The following is a 17,071-nucleotide window of genomic DNA, read 5'->3' on the forward strand; positions in this document are numbered from 1 at the left end:
TGAGGAGACAGACTGCAATCAGAATACTCAATGGCATCTTGGTTTCCTGTAAAATGTAGAGAAATAAGCTAATTTTTCATTCTCCAAACAAAATGCTTCAAATTTTTCTCTACCAGGAACATCTCATATGGATTCTGAAGCCTTAATTCCTCCATTGAATCATTGTAAGAGTTTTTTTAAGTCTGATCTTCCAAGCTGTATGCAAAAGAATGCGTGTTCTTCAGACGTAATTACAAGGAGGAAGCAAAATTTCTTTGCTGTGTCAAAGGACTGTGAAGATTTTGCCCATCTAGATGTTACAAATTCTCTTCATGTTCAAAGACAACTGTTCAGGATACAGGATGGCTCTGATCCTTCTTCTAAAGACTCTGAAAAAGAGGATTTCTTTGCAACTTTCAATGTCTGTGAACCTCAGGAAAGCTCTAAGAGTTTTCTAGAAGAATTTAGAGATACATTTAAAATCCCTGAAATTCAGATTGACCAGGCCCCATGGAATGACTCTTCATCCACAGGCCCGTGTAATTCATTTGCGTGTGATGGTTTCCTCTCTGACTTCTTTGTTGACACGGATGAGCTTCAAAATCTGAATTTTAACCAACTAGGTAGAGAATCTAAAGGAAAGAGAAAAAAAAGGCCTCCATTCTTATGGACAAAAGAGAAAAATAAAACAGGTATGTCCAAAGCAAGCAGAATTTGCTGAAATTCTGTTTGTAACTCAACTGGAAAGTTGTAAGGAGTATTGGTAAGACTATCTTTTCTATTTTCTTTAAATAATTGTTAAAACCAATCCAACCCAACAGTTACATGTTTCCTTTGCTAAAACTCACTTGCATATGTGTTTCTTCTGTGATAAAAGGTTCCTAAACAGGTTCTGTTTTGAGCATAAAGAATATTTAAGAAAAAAAAGCACAAACAAACAAACCAACCCAACAAACTAGAATTGTGTCACTGCTGGTTTTTTCCCCTGGTAAAATATTGAGAAATGTAGTTCTCCAATATTGTAAGATTCAGATTCTTCTCTCTTTGACAGTGCCTGAAATATGGATAATGAACATGCCAGAATTATTTTTAAAGTTATGGGAAAGTTTCTTTTGTAAACATAGATTTGGACAAAAGGGTGAACAAAAGACTCTAAAGTATATAGACTCTATAGGAAAAAAAAGAGATTCCGCAAATTCAGGGAGTGAAATTCAGATACTGCTGATGGCTGTGTTTTGCTGTTGATGCTAATGGAGTAAAAATGGCACTCTGAAAATTTTCTAAGTTTGTTTCATACAGTTCCCTTATTCTTGGAATACTTTTTTAGCTAATTTCTCCAGGGCTAAACTCTCCACTTGAAATCATTCCAAAGCATATTTCTTCAATATAGTGTGTACTTCAAAACTTTGTTTACTCCGGAAGTATGTGCCGTCCTTATACAAAATATTAATTTTCCATGGTTTTGTTATCCCTTGTTTATTTTCTCTAATATAGTTAGCTTGAAACCTTTTTTGATAAGCCATAATATGTAGCCATGGAGTCTTACAAGTAAGAAAGCATCACTAGTCCCTGTCAGACTATGTATTGCTATATCATTTATTGTAGTATTTTTTCAAATTCCTCTGCTTCCCTGTAGGTGAGGTGTCACATTCTTTTAAAAATCTAAGGTTAAGCTTGTTAAGTAAAGTGCCTAACTCCTAGTACAGATGACTTAATTATGATTTCTCTGTTGCTGCCTGTCATTAAATCTTTTGGTGGAATATGAAGGTCACCACAGCATTAAAATATTTTCACTAATTAGGTCAGACTCATTCATGAAACCATAAGCAACTAATTTAAATTACTCTGTTGCATGGACTGCTTAAGGTAATTATGACAGTAAAGAAAGGAAAAGTTAATTGGATATGGTGAACTTTTAATATTCAGCTATGTAAATGTAAATTTTCACACAGAAACTCTGAACAGACCTGTTGCCTCTCCTTTGGGATTAAAATTGAGACCTGTAGCATTGCTGAGTAGTTAACAAGTATTTCAGTAACCTGTAACTGGCATTGATAGCATAAAATAGTAAATACAGTATTTTCAGTAGAGATCAGGGCAGACTCTTCTGGTACCACATTTTACAGTATTCTGAAAGCACTGTGATCTCCAACTGATAAGCCTTCTGTAATATTCTTGCCCAGTAAGGCAAAGGTAATTAAAAAAAAATTTAAAAAAAAAAAGTGATTTTTCGTTTAGATTTTGGAAGAATAGGCTTATTCTACTTTATAATTCACTAACCAGGGGAAAAATAAGCATACTAAATAGTTGTGCATGCTATCACAAAAAAAAAAAAAATTAAAACCCAAACAACCCCCCCTTAAGAGAATGAAAGTCTCTGAAGGCTCAAATTTGATAAATGTAAAATCCCACATTTAAGAAATATGTAAAGAGTCAAGTTAAAAAGATACATGTCCCAGGCTTTGAATCAAGCTCTCATTAAACCACAGACAATTAATGACACCATGTCAAGCCAGTATTTCTACTGGAACAGATTAAATCCTTAGGTCAGTGTTAGAGTTTTCTGACAATACTTTTTGTGAAGACCAAACAGAATTTTCTTACAGTAACTTGTTTCAAATAAGCAACTTCTCAAATACTTTATTGTAAAAGAACTTGAATATTAAGAATGTAAACAGTTAAAAAGAATTCACTTTCAACAATTACCGAATATACTGAGTGTAATATTAATGAAATAGAAATAAGCATTAAAATCTTTTCTGAAATACTGTTGCTAGGCATAGTGTTGGTTGATTTATTTATTTTTGTATAAGGTCTCTATACATACTATATATGAATATATTCTTATTATGGGATGATATGCATAAAATTGTTCAGTAGCAGTAAATAGTAGTTAATATTAATCTGTACATATTTTATTTTATGGCATTTGATACTTTTCATAGAAAGGGTGCTGTTTAAAGCTAGTCTGTTACTGCTTCTGAGAAACACAGTTAAGTCTGCTGAAGTTAAGTCGAACACATATGAAACACATAGTTATGTGTTGTATTTGTAGTTTATCATGGGGCTTTTTTTCTCCTCTACTTCTTTTCCAGATTCAGGATTTCCAGAAATACCAGAATTCAAAAAGAGGAGACTGACATATGAAAGAGTTCCTGGAAGAAATGATGGACAAACACGTCTTAAATTCTTTTGAATGGAATGGGGATTTGCATATTACAATTATTTTTTTAAATTCCTGAAGTCTTTGAAGGGAGATAGATTAATTTTTATTGTTGTTAATTTTTAGAAAGAAATTAGGATTTGAGAATCCTTACTAGTTTGGGATTCTTTTGTCTGTTTTTAAAGTTTTACTAAACAAACTAGTTCCTTGAAGCTTGAGAATTACTGCTTCTTTGTTTGTTCTCAGGGGTGGTATAAAGGTGCTTTATCACTCTTCACATAAAAAATAAAATATGAATGGAAAAAACCCAGATGCTGAAGCTCCTGGTGTTTTCAATTCACCTATGTTTGCTCCCTGAGCGTGCAGCTTTTCAAATGTAAAAATAGGTTGGATCTGCCAGAATCTCCAGGCTTCTCATAAAGTCTCAAGAAATTTCTTGCACCTAGATCTGTGATTCTTTATAGTTGTCCTTTAGGTTCGGATCCACTTCTTCCTTCTGCCAGCTCCTTTAGGAACCATGTGATAAGTTCCTGAACTTTTTTAATCACAATTAAACTACAGGAAAAACCTGTATGTTTTATGGACAGCATTTGAAGGATGTGTTGAAATTTAGCACGCTCATAGATTTGATTCAGGGAACTATGCTGTGACCCTCACTTTCTGCATAACCTGGTGGAGGCTATTTGTTGTCATCTATGTTTTTGAGCCTTCTGGAATGAATTGGCAAGTAGGGAGCTGAGAGTCATCTGGGAGGCATTTCCAGATACTGTAGGCTACAACTAGAAGGGGAGAGAGATAAGGGAAAAAAGCTATCTGAACTGTGAGCTACAGAAGAGCATAGAATAGTGTCCAAACCCTCCTTTCCATCGAAAGATTTGGCAACAAAACTGGAAATATGTATGGGAGCAATGGTAGACAGTAGCTCCATTCTGCTGCAGGAATGCAAACACAGTTTACACAGGCGTGCCTGCCAGCTCCAGGATGTCTCTGTCTGATCAGTGGCCTTCAGCTGAGATGATTCAGGTTTCAAACCCACAAACCTTTTTAAGCTTGATGCAGTAACAGAAAGTGTGTGTGGGGAAGTAATAAAGAAAATAAAAAACCATTACGTTTATGGTTTATGCTTGCAGTTAAATACTTATTTGACATTAAGCACATATTCACTGTATGGATAAATGAAAAAAGGACTTAGGGGAGAAAGTTTTGGTCTCTCAGAGAAAATAGATTGCTGATTTTTCACTGAATTCTTAAAAGCTATGATGACAGCACTAATCACAATTTTAGTTCACAGTAATATCCCCAAATTATTTGTACCCAGATTATTTGCAAGACTTTAGAAAATACCTTTCACGGGTGATAATATAAAAAGATTTCTAGTAAAATTGCAGCCAAGCCAGCGTTTCCCTGAATAAGATGAAGACTTATATAAAAATTGCAGTTTGCTTACTATTTCTGGCCCATTTTTGTGGTCATCTGACCTAACCATTTTCTGGTTTTTGCATCATGGGTCTGACTCTGTTTTTTAAAATTACCTCCCAATTTGCGAGAACCAGGAATCTCTTCTTTTAAAGTGCAGCTCTACAAAGTCTCAGTCACAGAAGACCACAGCTGGAGAAAATTATAGCTGCCAATGCCAAGCTATGTATTTATGTCTTCCTTTCCCACAGGCAAAGGCTGACACCAGAACTTTCACATGAACAGTTGTGAAAGAGTAGCTTAGATAATCTATAGGTTACTTTGAAAACAAAGACATATTGCCTACATTAAATAAGAAAATTCAAATGCTGTCTGCATTAAGTTTCATTAGGTAGAAAAAATGTCAGTGTACAGTTAATTTAAGGGCAATGTAGTGGAAAATAAGGAAAAATGTTTGCAATGACTGATTGCTTTACTGTATTTGTTTATGACAAATCTCAATTTCTCACAGATATGGACGCATTGACAAATTTATCAAATATGACGTTCTTCCCCCTCGTCAGTTTAATGTGGAGTAAAATTACTATGGCACTACAAAGATGCGTTGCCCCCTCCCCCCAAAGTATCTATAACTAAGAATTAGAAAGCAACTAATTCTTACACAAAAACGTGCAATACAGAACCTAATCGCCAGTCCAGGACATTCCATTCCTGGAACAAGTTTGTAAACTTTTTATGACCAGGCAGGTGGCACCTGTAGGTGTCTTGCTGATAGACTGAGGGAGAGGACAGTGAGCAAAGGGGGTCTTGTGGTTCGTGGGAGGCACTTAGTGTACAGATGTGTGCACTCACAGTGTGCTTTCCTGGGGGCATCCTGTGGAACCTGTTGCCATCAGATGGTGTGAAGGCCTCTGCAGCAGACGGCCCTCTTGGATGGGCTTTGGTAAAGCCTGTGAAGGGAGCTAAGATGCTGCCCACAGCTCTCCACCCCACTGCAGATTAGACCTGTTAAAGCAGAGGCAGCAAAATGCAATGCTTGTCCTGGTCTAAGGCATCGCAGTGTTGAGTTCAGCACAGTAATGCAAACCGAGGTACACCAGCAGCTGTCCTGTAGACTGGGTAGGTAAGAGACAACCTGTTCTGCTGCCTACAGAAGCAGACAGCTGCCCAGGCTCATTTGTCAGGTTCCCTGGTTACACCTAGAAAAGGGGACCTGCAAAAGCTGAGCCGCTAAGATGCTGCCTCATCTACCCAGCACAAAATGACCAGCAGTGGCGTACTTCATCACACTGATTCCCAACACAAAGACAAGAGCCTCAATGCCAACTAATCCCACTCTGGAGCTCCTTCTGACACTCAACTTTTGTCACAGCACATGGCCTGGGAGGGCAGAGGTGGCATTGCTGTTAATCCTCTCCCTGCTTGTACCCAGCAGCTCAGCTGCACACTGCCCTGAGAGCAAAGGGGTGCAGCAACCACACTCCTCTGGAGAGGCTGGAATCCATGTCTGAGGAATAACCACCATGCTCAGAGGAACATCGTGGGGGAGTGCTCCCAATCCATCTCACAGCTGCTGCATGGGTCTTTCTATCCACCACTGGTGCAAGACATTGATGCAGGCAGGATCTGCAGTGTGCTCACAGTGCTGCTCCTCTAACGTGTGCTGACTGTGGTGCTCCTGCTGAAAAGAGACCACGTGGAACTGGGCAGGGCAGCCAAGAGACAATAGCGGCTGACTGGCTGTCCAGCAGCTCTCTGCTGCACATTGTGATTTGGCTACTCCTTATGCCAGCTCAGCAGCCACTCCAGAACTTGAGCTAAGCCAGGAGCTGTGTGCAACAGTGGGGGGGGATGGGGGTGGGGAGAGAAACAGATGTGAGGATGAGGGGAGATTTATGTCAGGAGGTAAAAGAAATACGAAAGGCTTGCCAGGGAGGGAGTGGCCAGCACCCAGGTGATGGCTGTCCCAGGCCTGTTGAAGCATATGCTCATCAGTACCTTTGACTTTAGCATTTTGACCCCTGATTGCCCCTGTGCAAGTGAGATTAACCATGCTTTCTCTGGACCTCAGCAGTGCATACCTGTGTCAAGTACTAGAAGAAAACCGCCATATTCAAATAGCCTACTGTAAAAGGAAGCCAGAGCAAAGAAAACCTCTTAAGGAAGGAGGTTCTCTCAAAAGAATGTGTATTTAGAGGCACAATACATATTGGCAGTATTACAGCTCTCATGTTGGTGTCTTTCTGCAGGACAGCAAGCATGAAAATCTTTTGACAAAGACATCAGCCTGGAGGACACCTGCTGCCCCATTTCAGTTAACATTCATGAACATTAAGTACTCAGAATTCTTCCTTACAGTTTCAAGACGTGTAAGTGAGACTGATAACATTGTTACTATTTACCACGGAAATGGTAAATAGCTATAAATAGGATTTTTCTATTAATAAGATTTTCTAAAAATCCAACAGCAACCTTCTCTTCCCAAAAAAGCAAAGCCCTTGAGGCCTCCCCTCCCACCGCAAAATCCAAGTACCCTCCTCCTTACAGTATCTGCTCTTTGTTACAATTACACAATGAGTTCAAAGCCAATAGTGATACGAATTTTATTTCCAAACTTCTAAAAGATTAATACAAACAATAGAAAGTAGACAAAATTAAAAACCTATTAAAAAAGTTAGTTATCCTTGTAAAAGTGCTCTATAAAAAAAGTGAAGGCAAATCACCAAGTACATTTTAGTAAGTTTCATGTATTGCGAACCTTGACAGTGATGCATGCAAGTGTCTTTGGGTGTTCCTGGATTTTTAGTGTCTGTTTGGTCACATTTTAAATACATCAAGAAAATTCCACCATAGCAGTACTTTTACAAATACATATTAGAAGAAGGATTACAGATTAGACGTATTGCAAAAAACATGCTTTAGAAATCAAGCCTATGCTATACATTGTGTCCAGCACGTCTAAGACGTGTCATTTATGCACTGAGATGCACTTAAAAAAACCCCTGAATTTGGCTCCAGGTCTTGCTAATGGAAGCAAAATTCCCCTTGAGAATGTTACTTCAGCACTAACAGCATTTAGCTCTGTACCCTAATTATTCAGTTTTGGGTTGTTTTCTTTAGGGAGAAAAAAAAAAAACATTTTTGCTATCACTCTGGTGTTGCAGTTTATCAAGACCAAAGTAAGTAATTTGGTAAAAATTCGCATGTTTTTCATTTCTAAAATGTAAACTTCTTAGGTAATATTTGTACAGTTAGCATAGTATGTAACAGCGGTGATGATTATGAAAAGAATGAGAGTTACTGTATCAGGGATGTTGACACTTTTGGTCTGTGTTTGGCCCAGCCACTTGTAAGAGTTTATATTTTCCCTGCCAAGTTCACTGATAAAAAGAGAACTTCGTCCTTGGAGAGAGAGCTTCTTGTATAAACTGTATTAAATGGTGTTCTGTGATTGGCTTGTCATCTGTCAAGGACATTTGAAGGAGAAACCAAAGAGGAGTTGATGAAGTAACGACCCCCGACTCAGTTAGAAAAGACCCCCGAAGCAGACTGCGCATGTGGAAGGGAAATTCCAAAGTACTCATCCATGCGCTGAAGGGACGCACTTGTATAACCAAGGGGGTGGGACTGAGAACCTCTGGTGGGGAGGTGCTGGCCACACCTGCCTAGGCAGATGTGCTCAGTTGATTGTATAAAAGCAGACAGCTCGTTTTTTGGGGTAGCTTGCTCCACACGAAGGACCAAGCTGTCTTTAGTGGGGACGCCTGCTATGTGTGAGCCTGCTAACCCTCCGAAAAACACAGCTGCTGCAGAAGATTTTATGGCATTCGGAGTTGGTAAGATACCCCATGAATGACACCTGAGTGAGTAGGGTGTCGTATTTCCTCATCGTTTTCTCTTTCTCTAGGTTCCCGTTTACTTCGGCCACTTCTTTGTAATAAATATTGGGCTTTTTTGTTGAGATTTCAATGGTTTTATAGTTTTCAGTTTTCAGTATGCTTCGAACCCACCCTAATACATTAAAAAACTTTAAAAATATTACCAAAAGATAGTGGAATACAGATTCACAAGAACAAACAAATAAATATCTAGGACACTGTTTTTAGCCACATAAAAGTCAGGACACAAAGGGAGACTTTTCTTGTGAAGGAAAGGCAGTTATTATTCATGTCATGCTTGAAGGCAATTCTCCGATGACCTTCCCTATAAGAGGAAAAAGAAAAGATTTATTAAATGCCATCTTCCTAAGCTTTCTTTTACAAATTACAACAGAAAAGCTCCTTCGCACTGAAGAAAACATGAATAACCTTTCTTTGTTGGATATTGGTATCCTTGCATATCGTAACATTTCTTATTGGCTTTTTTACTTTGCTCTGATTTTCTTATGATCCTAAGATAACAAAATAATAATAAACTTCGTATTTTATCTGTTAGCAAAAAAATACTAAATAACATCCTGGGCTGAGCTATGCATTTCTCAAAGCATAATAAATTAATCGTCAAACTCTTGTGAAAATATTTTGTAACCTATCTGAATGATGGGATCAAAGTTGAATCCTACAATACATACATCCATACACACAGAGACTGTCAAAAAAAAGAAAAGGTAGAAAGGCTGCTTCAGTAACAGAAGAACACGTGCAACAGTCACTATCAATTTTATCTCATTTGCATGAATAATTAAGGGTAGCACCTAAATTAAGAAAATCTACTTTTGCTTCTCCCCTGCCAAGTTTTTTTCAGAATAGCATTTCATGTCCAGTTGTTCTCTCTCTTTAGGTTCAAACCTGTTTTGTTAAACCTATGTAGCAACAATCAAAGCCACGCTACTGATGAGGCAAAAGCTCATCTGCAAGCTCAGGAACCCTGGCAGCAGGAAGGGGAAGATTTTATGTTCTAGTTAAAATTCTGCCCTTAAGAAAACATTCCTTTTGTATTTGACAGCACTCTCAAAGAAGGAACAGAATTCAGTGGCTCTTCCTCTCTCTGCAGATTTTTCAGCTCTTTAGCAGGAACTATTTTTATTTTTTTATTTTAAAGAAGAGTAACCCTTCTAAATATCCTACTTCCACATTCATTTGTCACACAGAAGAAATAGATTTTCCAAGTTATGGTGTGGTCCTGCCTAGGGCTACTGGCATGCACTGGCGTTTCTTTCTCCTGCTGCAATCACTGATAACCTGTACGACTAATGGGAGAGGCTGGAGTGGGAATCACAGGACTGGATCCCAAAGATTTGCAGATGCTGGATGGTCACCCACCCATGTACTCTGCAGGTGTTACATGGGTACAAGCCAAGCAGAGTGCTAAGGCAGAGTTTAGAGAGTAGCTCATCCCTTAGACCTGTGCTGAAAAAGGATGTGATTACAGAATGCCTCAGCTCCTCTTTGCTTCCATCACTTTTGGTGCTGTACCAACAGTAAGAACAGAAAGAGCTTAAGGACAGACATAGCCAAATAAACTGCAAGATGACATTGAAGACCAAATGTATTTTAACAAGGTTCTTGCTTAAGCTGTGAACTAGTTATCACAACACATGCAACTGCTACAGCTTTGTCTTCTCCAGGCTGGGGATGTGACTGTCTGTGTCAAACAACTGTGTGTCTTAGACAATTTTAATTAGTTTGGATGCTGCTAAGGACTCTAGAGTTGCTCAAACACAAAAATACAAACATCCTAACAAAAAAAACCCAACTGACAAACAAAACACTTCTAGAAGGACGTGTGGGAAAAAAACATGTTTCAACTGCCACACTTAAAAGAAACAGAAAACCATTTGCAGAGCCAGTAGGGAAATGATAAACACTTATCCACGAAGAACTCAACATTTAAACAACTATCACCATGTTTCTTTGTCCCTGCAAAGGGCTTGAGTTTCAAATCAGAGTGGTTGTCATAGTATCTGTGACTCTATTACCTGTTTTCAGAGTAGAGCACAGGATCGGGGTTCTCGGAAGGGATTGCTCCCCGCAGGAACCCCAACAAGCAAGGCATCTTTGCAGGCATTTTGCATACAGTACTGCTGGAGTTCTGCAGCTGCCTGAGAGACCTGAAAAGGAAAAACAAACCCAGAGAGGAAACTAATTCATTCATAAGCATCTACTAGGCATTTCCTCTTGAAGAGCTATTATCAAACAGAGCTGGAGTGCAGCCAAGTCAGTTCTTGGATTCTAAAACACCAAGTAAGTCAGAACAGAAGCACATTTACAAAGCTCTGAGGAACCATGCATGAAATACTAGGCTAGTGATGAGCCAGGAAAGTGCAGAGGACTGAGGTTCAAGTGTGATGCAAATTGTCCTCATTAAAATGCACCGAGACCTGACCACAGTATTTTCCAATCTACTTTTTTTCAGGTTTATATCTGAACTCTTTGATTCTCAGATAATTTATTTAAAGGATTTTAATTTCCAAACTTTTAAGCAACACAAACCATACTAAGGAATGAAAGAAAGGAGGATGTAAAGCTTTTTAAGACCGTCCAAATTGTCACCTTCCCCCGGCAGTGAATTCAGAACTTCAAATCCACATTCTGGCCCCAAAGAGGAGAGTCCAGAGCTGCAGAACAAGCCCAGGATCCCAAAGATAAGATGTCCTCAGGACTGAACTCCCCTGCTCTCCCTGGGGATGGCAAGTCAGTCATGTACCTGTATTCTTGAAGAACAATGTAGAGGAATTCACAATGTCCCAGACACACACTAGGAATAGCTGCATGGAACTGTCAAAATCCATGCCATCTGATAGTTTTTTTATAAAAGGAAATAACAGACCATATTGATGGGAATACAAGTTCCCCTCTTAGCTTACCTCTGATTTGTTACAGGACTCCTGAAATAATGATTTTTCTTCCTACACAACTTTGCAGGGTTGCCAAAACAATAACCAGAAGGACCACCCACACTTCCCAGCCTCCTGTGTAAAGGGGCCACCCAGGAGCCCTGATGGAATTTTGGTTCTGGGCCATCCCATCTAACAGCATCTAGAAGTACATGGGAAATCTGGCCTAGCACATTTGCTGTTTTGCTGCTCTCCTGCTCACCACCTTCCAACTCTCCTCCATGATCTCCTCCAAGACACTCAACCTGGTACTGCCCAAATTTACTTGGCTGTTGTCAGCACTTCAGGCAGATGCTGTGAGGAGCATTTCTCCTCAGCTTCCCAGGTTCTCTTGAGCAGAGTACAGGGAGAAGTAAGGATTCCTGCTACATCAGTGGGCTTCGTCACTTCTTCCTTACTTGAGGAGAACCTTTCTAGAGGCTGCAGGGGTGTCCTGCAGTCCCTTGGACCCCCTGCAGCACTTCCCCCCTTGCCTCAACCACAGCTGGTACCCTTGCTGGTACCTGACTATGCACCACAGAGATGCCACCTGCCAACACTGATCAGGCCAAGGCTGCGTGGAGATCTTTTCTGGGAGAGTTAGCAGTTCCTCACAGCATCTCCTTGCACTTTTCTATCAAACTTTCCAGCACATACTAAGCTATATTATATTGGTATAATTTTTTTTTTTTTTTTTTTTTTTTTTTACAAACCAGATCTACTCTTAGCCCTACCTATGCCCCATAAAATTCTTCATTCCTTCAGTTCACATGAAAAGTACAAGGGTTTCTGCCATATTTCATCACATGACAACCACGCTCCCTGCAACAGCCTCCTGTGTGCAAGATGTGTGTGGGTACTTCTTTCTACTCGGTTTCCTCTTTCTGAAAATATTTTTCCTGTCTGCTTTTTCAGCTGGCAGAGTAAACAAAATCACCATGGAACTTTGTAGTATGAAATGTATTTTTAAAAATCCTTTCATAGCCTTCTTCCGTCTGGAAACACATTGTCTATTCAAAGTAGCCGAAACAATGTTTTCTCCTATACCAGTGTCTGCTAAAACTGAACCAGGTGGTTTTTCCCCAGGTGAATATAGTCCTCATTAGTTTTACACTGTATCTCAAGAAAGCCAAATGACACTTTTTATAAGATACATTTTTAATCATGTGTCATTTCAAAGCCATGAACAGATTCCATGAACAGACCTGGAAATAGATTGCTGCGTGCAATGCTGCAAGAAAAATGAGACCGAGGCCAATCGAGGCCAAGTCTCCCTGGAATACAAACAAACCCATAATAAATACATAGAAAGTCCAGTTCCAGAAGACGTTATGGGCACAAAGTACCTGCAAACTATAAACTATGTATTTTATACCCCCCTCCCCACCCACAAAAAAACCCCGCAATGGGGCGAGGGGGGTATATATTCCTCAAAATGAGCAGGAACAGAGATCCGGGCACCAGCAATAATTGGTGGTTTGGTCAACCATTTCAGTGTTAGACAATATCCCTCTTGCCACAAGAGTCTACATTTGTACTCTGAACCGTGCTGCTTCTCAGATTCCCACACATCATTGCAGTGATAAATCACAGTCACTTGTAGCGAATCAAGCATCTGCTGATTCAGAATGTGCTAATAAAATTTACTAACATTAACAAATTGATTAGGATGATATCCAAAAGCCATAGTGGTTTCACCTTGCAATGAATACTTCAAATTTTCACCAGCCCAGAGTCAGAAGTAATGAGGAAAAGTATTTTGAATTATTTTTTAAATCAATTAGCTAAGTTCCTGCAACTCAATGTACCGGCATTGTTGTCAGATTGAGGAAGCTGTGTTTTGCGACGGGCCAGAGAAAATGGCGAAAAAAGGAGGTGATGAAAAAAGAGGAAAGCACTGGATATAAATTATTTTGACCTTCATCCCTTCACAGACTGTGCTGGATTTTGTGAGTTGTTGGAAAGAGTCGTTTTTGCAAAGTAGTTGTGAACTCCCCCAGACCTGCTGCGAGCTAAGAGCTGTCTTGGACAAGTCACCAAACCTGAGGAGCTGGCGGATGACAGGACCGCCTCACGTCCGCCTTTGTCTGGAAATATGCAAGCAGGAGAAGGTTCATGCATGCGTAGCAAATGGCCTGCCTTCTCCAAGTGTGCCAGCGGGTACCACACCGCGCTGCCTCCCCCTGCAGATCCTGCCAGCTCTCCGAAGCGGGGGGGAGTCGCCTGGCTCCGCTGCGAGGAACTACTCCCGATTATCTGCTTGCTTGTGCAGAACTAACGAGGGGCTACTGTATTATTTATCACGGCTCCTTCTACAGGGAACAGCACTCGCTTCACCGCGCCCGCGGGGCTGGGGCTCCGAGCTCCCCCGGGGCACACGCACCCCTCGTCCCCTTCCTTCCCAGGGCGCGGACAACGCGGAGGAAAGGGCAGGAGGGGATTCTCTCCCGGCCCCGCCGCGGAGGTCAGAGCACCCGCGCCTCCCCCCGGCCCCGGGGTCCGGCACCCCCGCTCACCTTGATCCTCTCCACGGCCGCCTCCAGCTTTAGCTGCTCCACCAGCCGCTGCATGGTGCTCAGGCTGCCGCCCGACGACATGCCGAGCCCCAGGGGAAGACGAAGGGCGTAAGGCTGCAGAGCAGAGCAGGGCACAGCCGGGCAGAGCTGCTCCGGCGGGCTCGGCTGGGCTCCGCTCCGCTCCCTCCGCCCCGGGGAGGGGCCGCGGCCGCTCCGCCCGCAGCGCCAGCGGCACCGCCCCGACGGACACCCCCGAGCGCTGCCGCCTGCGGCGCCCTCAGCGGCACTGGGTGGGCACTGAAGGTGCTTCGGGGGACGAAAACTCGTTGGTTAAAATAGGACAGCAAGGGGAGAAAAATAAAAGCGAAGAACAGGGAACAAAACAAAAAGGGGGGGGGGAGGGAAAAAGGGAGGGGGGAAAAAGGAAAAGGGAACAAAAAAGAGTAGGGGGAAGGAAAAAAGGAAAGGGAAGACAAAGAAGAAAAATGAGGGCAAAGGAAAAAAAAGGAAGGGCAGAAAAAATGGAAAAGGGAGGGAAAAGGAGCAGGAAAAAGGTGGGGGAAAGAAGTGAGGAAAAAAAAGGAGGGCAAGAAAGAAGAGATGAAAGGGAATCCATAGGCTCAAAGAATGGTTTGGGTTGGAAGAAATCCTAAAGATCATCTAGTTTCAACCCTCCCTGCCCTGGGCAGGGATGCCACCCACTAGATCAGGTTGCTCAGAGCCCAGTCAAACTTGCCCCTTAACACTGACAGAGATGGAGTTCTAAGCATCCTCCTCTGCCCACAGGCAGCTGTATGGCTCAAGCTGCTGCCAATGTTGTTTCATCCTCACCCAAAACTGTTCATCACCATTTCACCACTGTCCATAAATAAGTCCCTTCATTTTTTGGCAGAGGTTTGCCGGCCATTAGTTTGCTGCCTTGTTGAAAAGTCAGTGGGTTGAAGCTTATAGCCTCAAATGGTTGCTCTGAACATAAAACAGGACAAACAGGGGATCAGACCCAGCCAGCATGGGTCTGTGGAAGGCAGGTCCTGCTTGACCAGCCTGATGTCCTTCTATGACAAGGTGAGCCAACTAGAGGATGAGGGAAAAGCTGCACATGTTGTCTACCTGGACTTTAGTAAAGCCTTTGACACCATCTCCCATAGCACTCTCCTGGATAAACTGGCTGCTCATTGTGTTTGTGAGTGCACTCTTCACTGGGTATAGAACTGGCTGGATGGCCAGGCCCAGAAAGTGGTGGTGAATGGAGTTAAATTCAGTAGGTGGCTGGTCATGAGTGGTGTTCCCAAGTGTGGCAATGAACTTGCCATATACAGTATGGAAAAAGTCCTGTCAGAGATGGACTAGTGAGGAAAACAGCTCAAACCTTATGGAAACAGAAGGTTTTACTGTAGTTTAAACATGTCTCAACATGTTTGTGTATTTTCTGCAGTGTCACTGTTTCCCAAACACCCCCTGTGAAGCTATTGTCTCCCATACAAGGTGTCCTGGGAAGGTGTCCCGAGGTGTCCCATTGGTCCTTTGTTTAACCCCTTCCTATTGGCTGTTGACCCCTTACCTGATGGTTTCTTTTGTGTGACCCTGAACTTCTGATTGGTCCCCTTTGACCTTCCTAAAAGCCTTATAAACCCCAACCCCACAATAAACTTTCTCTTTTGTCTGTCCCTCCCAGGTGGTCTGTGTGTGCTCCTTGTGGGGTCACTGGGCCACGTGCTGGGGTGGGGGGAAGGGCATTCACCTCGCAGGTAATGGGGCTAGAAGCATAAGGCCTGGAGGTCTCCCCCAATATCCCCAATTCGCCGTACCCAAGGGCTCAGCATTTGGGCCAGCCCTGTTTAATATCTTCACTGACTACCTGGACAAGAGGATCAAGTCCTTAGCAAGTTCATAGATAACACCAGGTTGGATGGGAGTGTTGATCTGCTGGAGGGCAAGAAGGCTCTGCAGAGTGGTCTGGACAGGCTGGATCAATGGGCTGAGGCCAATGGTATGAGATTCAACAAGACCAAGTGCTGGGTGCTGCCCTTGGGTCACAACAACCCCAGGCAGCACTACAGGCTGGGGGAAGAATGGCTGGAAAGCTGCTCAGCAGAAAAGGATCTGGCACTGCCAGTTGACAGTGGCAGAACATGAGCCAGCAGTGTGTCCATGTGGCCAAGAAGGCCAGTGGCATCCTGGCATGGATCAGAAACAAAGTGACCAGCAGGACCAAGGAAGAGATTATCTCCCTGTACTCGGCACTGATGAGGCTATGCCTCGAGTCCTGTGCCCAGTTCTGGGCCCCCTACTTCAAGGTAGACATCAAGGTGCTGGTGTTGCTGAACTTTAGGAACTCTCTAAACATGGACAAAGAGTCGGGATTAGAAAGGAGACATCGTTTATTTTGCGCGGGGTGCAAAGTGGAAGTTTTTCCACAAATCAAGCACACAAAAGCGTAAAAAGCAAGGAAATGTATACACTAAAGTTTACAAAAACCGACCTATCTAATACATACTAAACATCTACCTAATGCATAGTCTTTGAGCCTGGCAATCTTATGCAATACTTGTTACAACCTGTACGGGCCTGTCTCTCGTGATCTCTGATGGTCTTTTGGGGAGGTGCCCCCTACTCAGTTTCCAGTGAAGTTCAGATCAGGACAGGCAGAGCCCTATGTTGAGTGCCAATTAGGATGTGATCTGCAGCTCCGGCTTAAACAATTGCCAAGCAGGACGTAAAACACAAAAGCTTTCCATAAGCATTAAGCAACACCTGTTAAACACACCTGATAACATCTATTTGTATTCAAAAGAAGGGTTAAAGGTGAGAAAGATACCATCAGCTTCCATCTGCAACAGAGATCAAAGGAAGGAACAGAGAATTCTGCTTAAAGATTCAGAGAAGTCTGTTTGAACACATCACTGGAGCGTGTCCAGAGAAGGGCAACAAATCTGGTGAAGGGTCTGGAGCACAAGTCCTGTGAGGAGTGGCTGAGGCAGCTGGAGTTGTTTACCTTGGAGAAAAGAGGCTCAGTGGAGATCTTATCCCTCTCTACAACTGCCTGGAAGGTATTGAGGTGGGGAATTGGTCTCTTCTCCCATGTAACAAAAGAAGAAATTATCTCAGGCTGTACCAGGGGAGGTATAGTTTAGATATTAGGAAAAATTTCTTCATGAAAAGGGTTGTAAAGCATTGAAATAG

At 42.1% G+C, this 17,071-nt stretch overlaps 2 protein-coding genes across 2 annotated transcripts in view; one reads left to right on the top strand and one right to left on the bottom strand.

The window, feature by feature from the left end:
- The window catches only part of SHOC1 (shortage in chiasmata 1), a 51,167-nt gene extending 47,715 nt beyond the window's left edge, over positions 1-3,452 (top strand). The window contains exons 29-30 of the mRNA XM_039389293.1: positions 117-671; positions 3,075-3,452. Coding sequence (XP_039245227.1) covers positions 117-671; positions 3,075-3,175 — 656 coding nt within the window. The 3' untranslated portion in view covers positions 3,176-3,452. The remainder of the gene's footprint in view (positions 1-116; positions 672-3,074) is intronic.
- Positions 3,453-7,136: 3,684 nt separating this feature from the next.
- GNG10 (G protein subunit gamma 10) lies at positions 7,137-14,054 on the bottom strand. The gene is made up of 3 exons (XM_027710253.2): positions 13,889-14,054; positions 10,476-10,607; positions 7,137-8,761 (listed from the first exon to the last, which is right to left on the bottom strand). The coding sequence occupies exons 1-2, from the start codon at positions 13,967-13,969 to the stop codon at positions 10,482-10,484; spliced, it is 207 nt and encodes a 68-aa protein (XP_027566054.1). The 5' UTR covers positions 13,970-14,054; the 3' UTR covers positions 7,137-8,761; positions 10,476-10,481.
- Between the last annotated feature and the right edge of the window lie 3,017 nt (positions 14,055-17,071).

The sequence above is a fragment of the Pipra filicauda genome, unplaced genomic scaffold (genome assembly GCF_003945595.2).
Source record: "Pipra filicauda isolate LSUMZ 115617 unplaced genomic scaffold, ASM394559v2 scaffold71_size5581439_pilon, whole genome shotgun sequence".
NCBI lineage: Eukaryota > Metazoa > Chordata > Aves > Passeriformes > Pipridae > Pipra > Pipra filicauda.

Bases quoted from the DNA above. Each gene is read 5' to 3' on its own strand.
- GNG10 (XM_027710253.2), bottom strand. From the start codon at position 13,969: ATGTCGTCGGGCGGCAGCCTGAGCACCATGCAGCGGCTGGTGGAGCAG. The intron at 10,608-13,888 runs GTGAGCGGGGGT...TTTCCTTTTCAG, and splicing joins CGGCCGTGGAGAGGATCAAG to GTCTCTCAGGCAGCTGCAGA.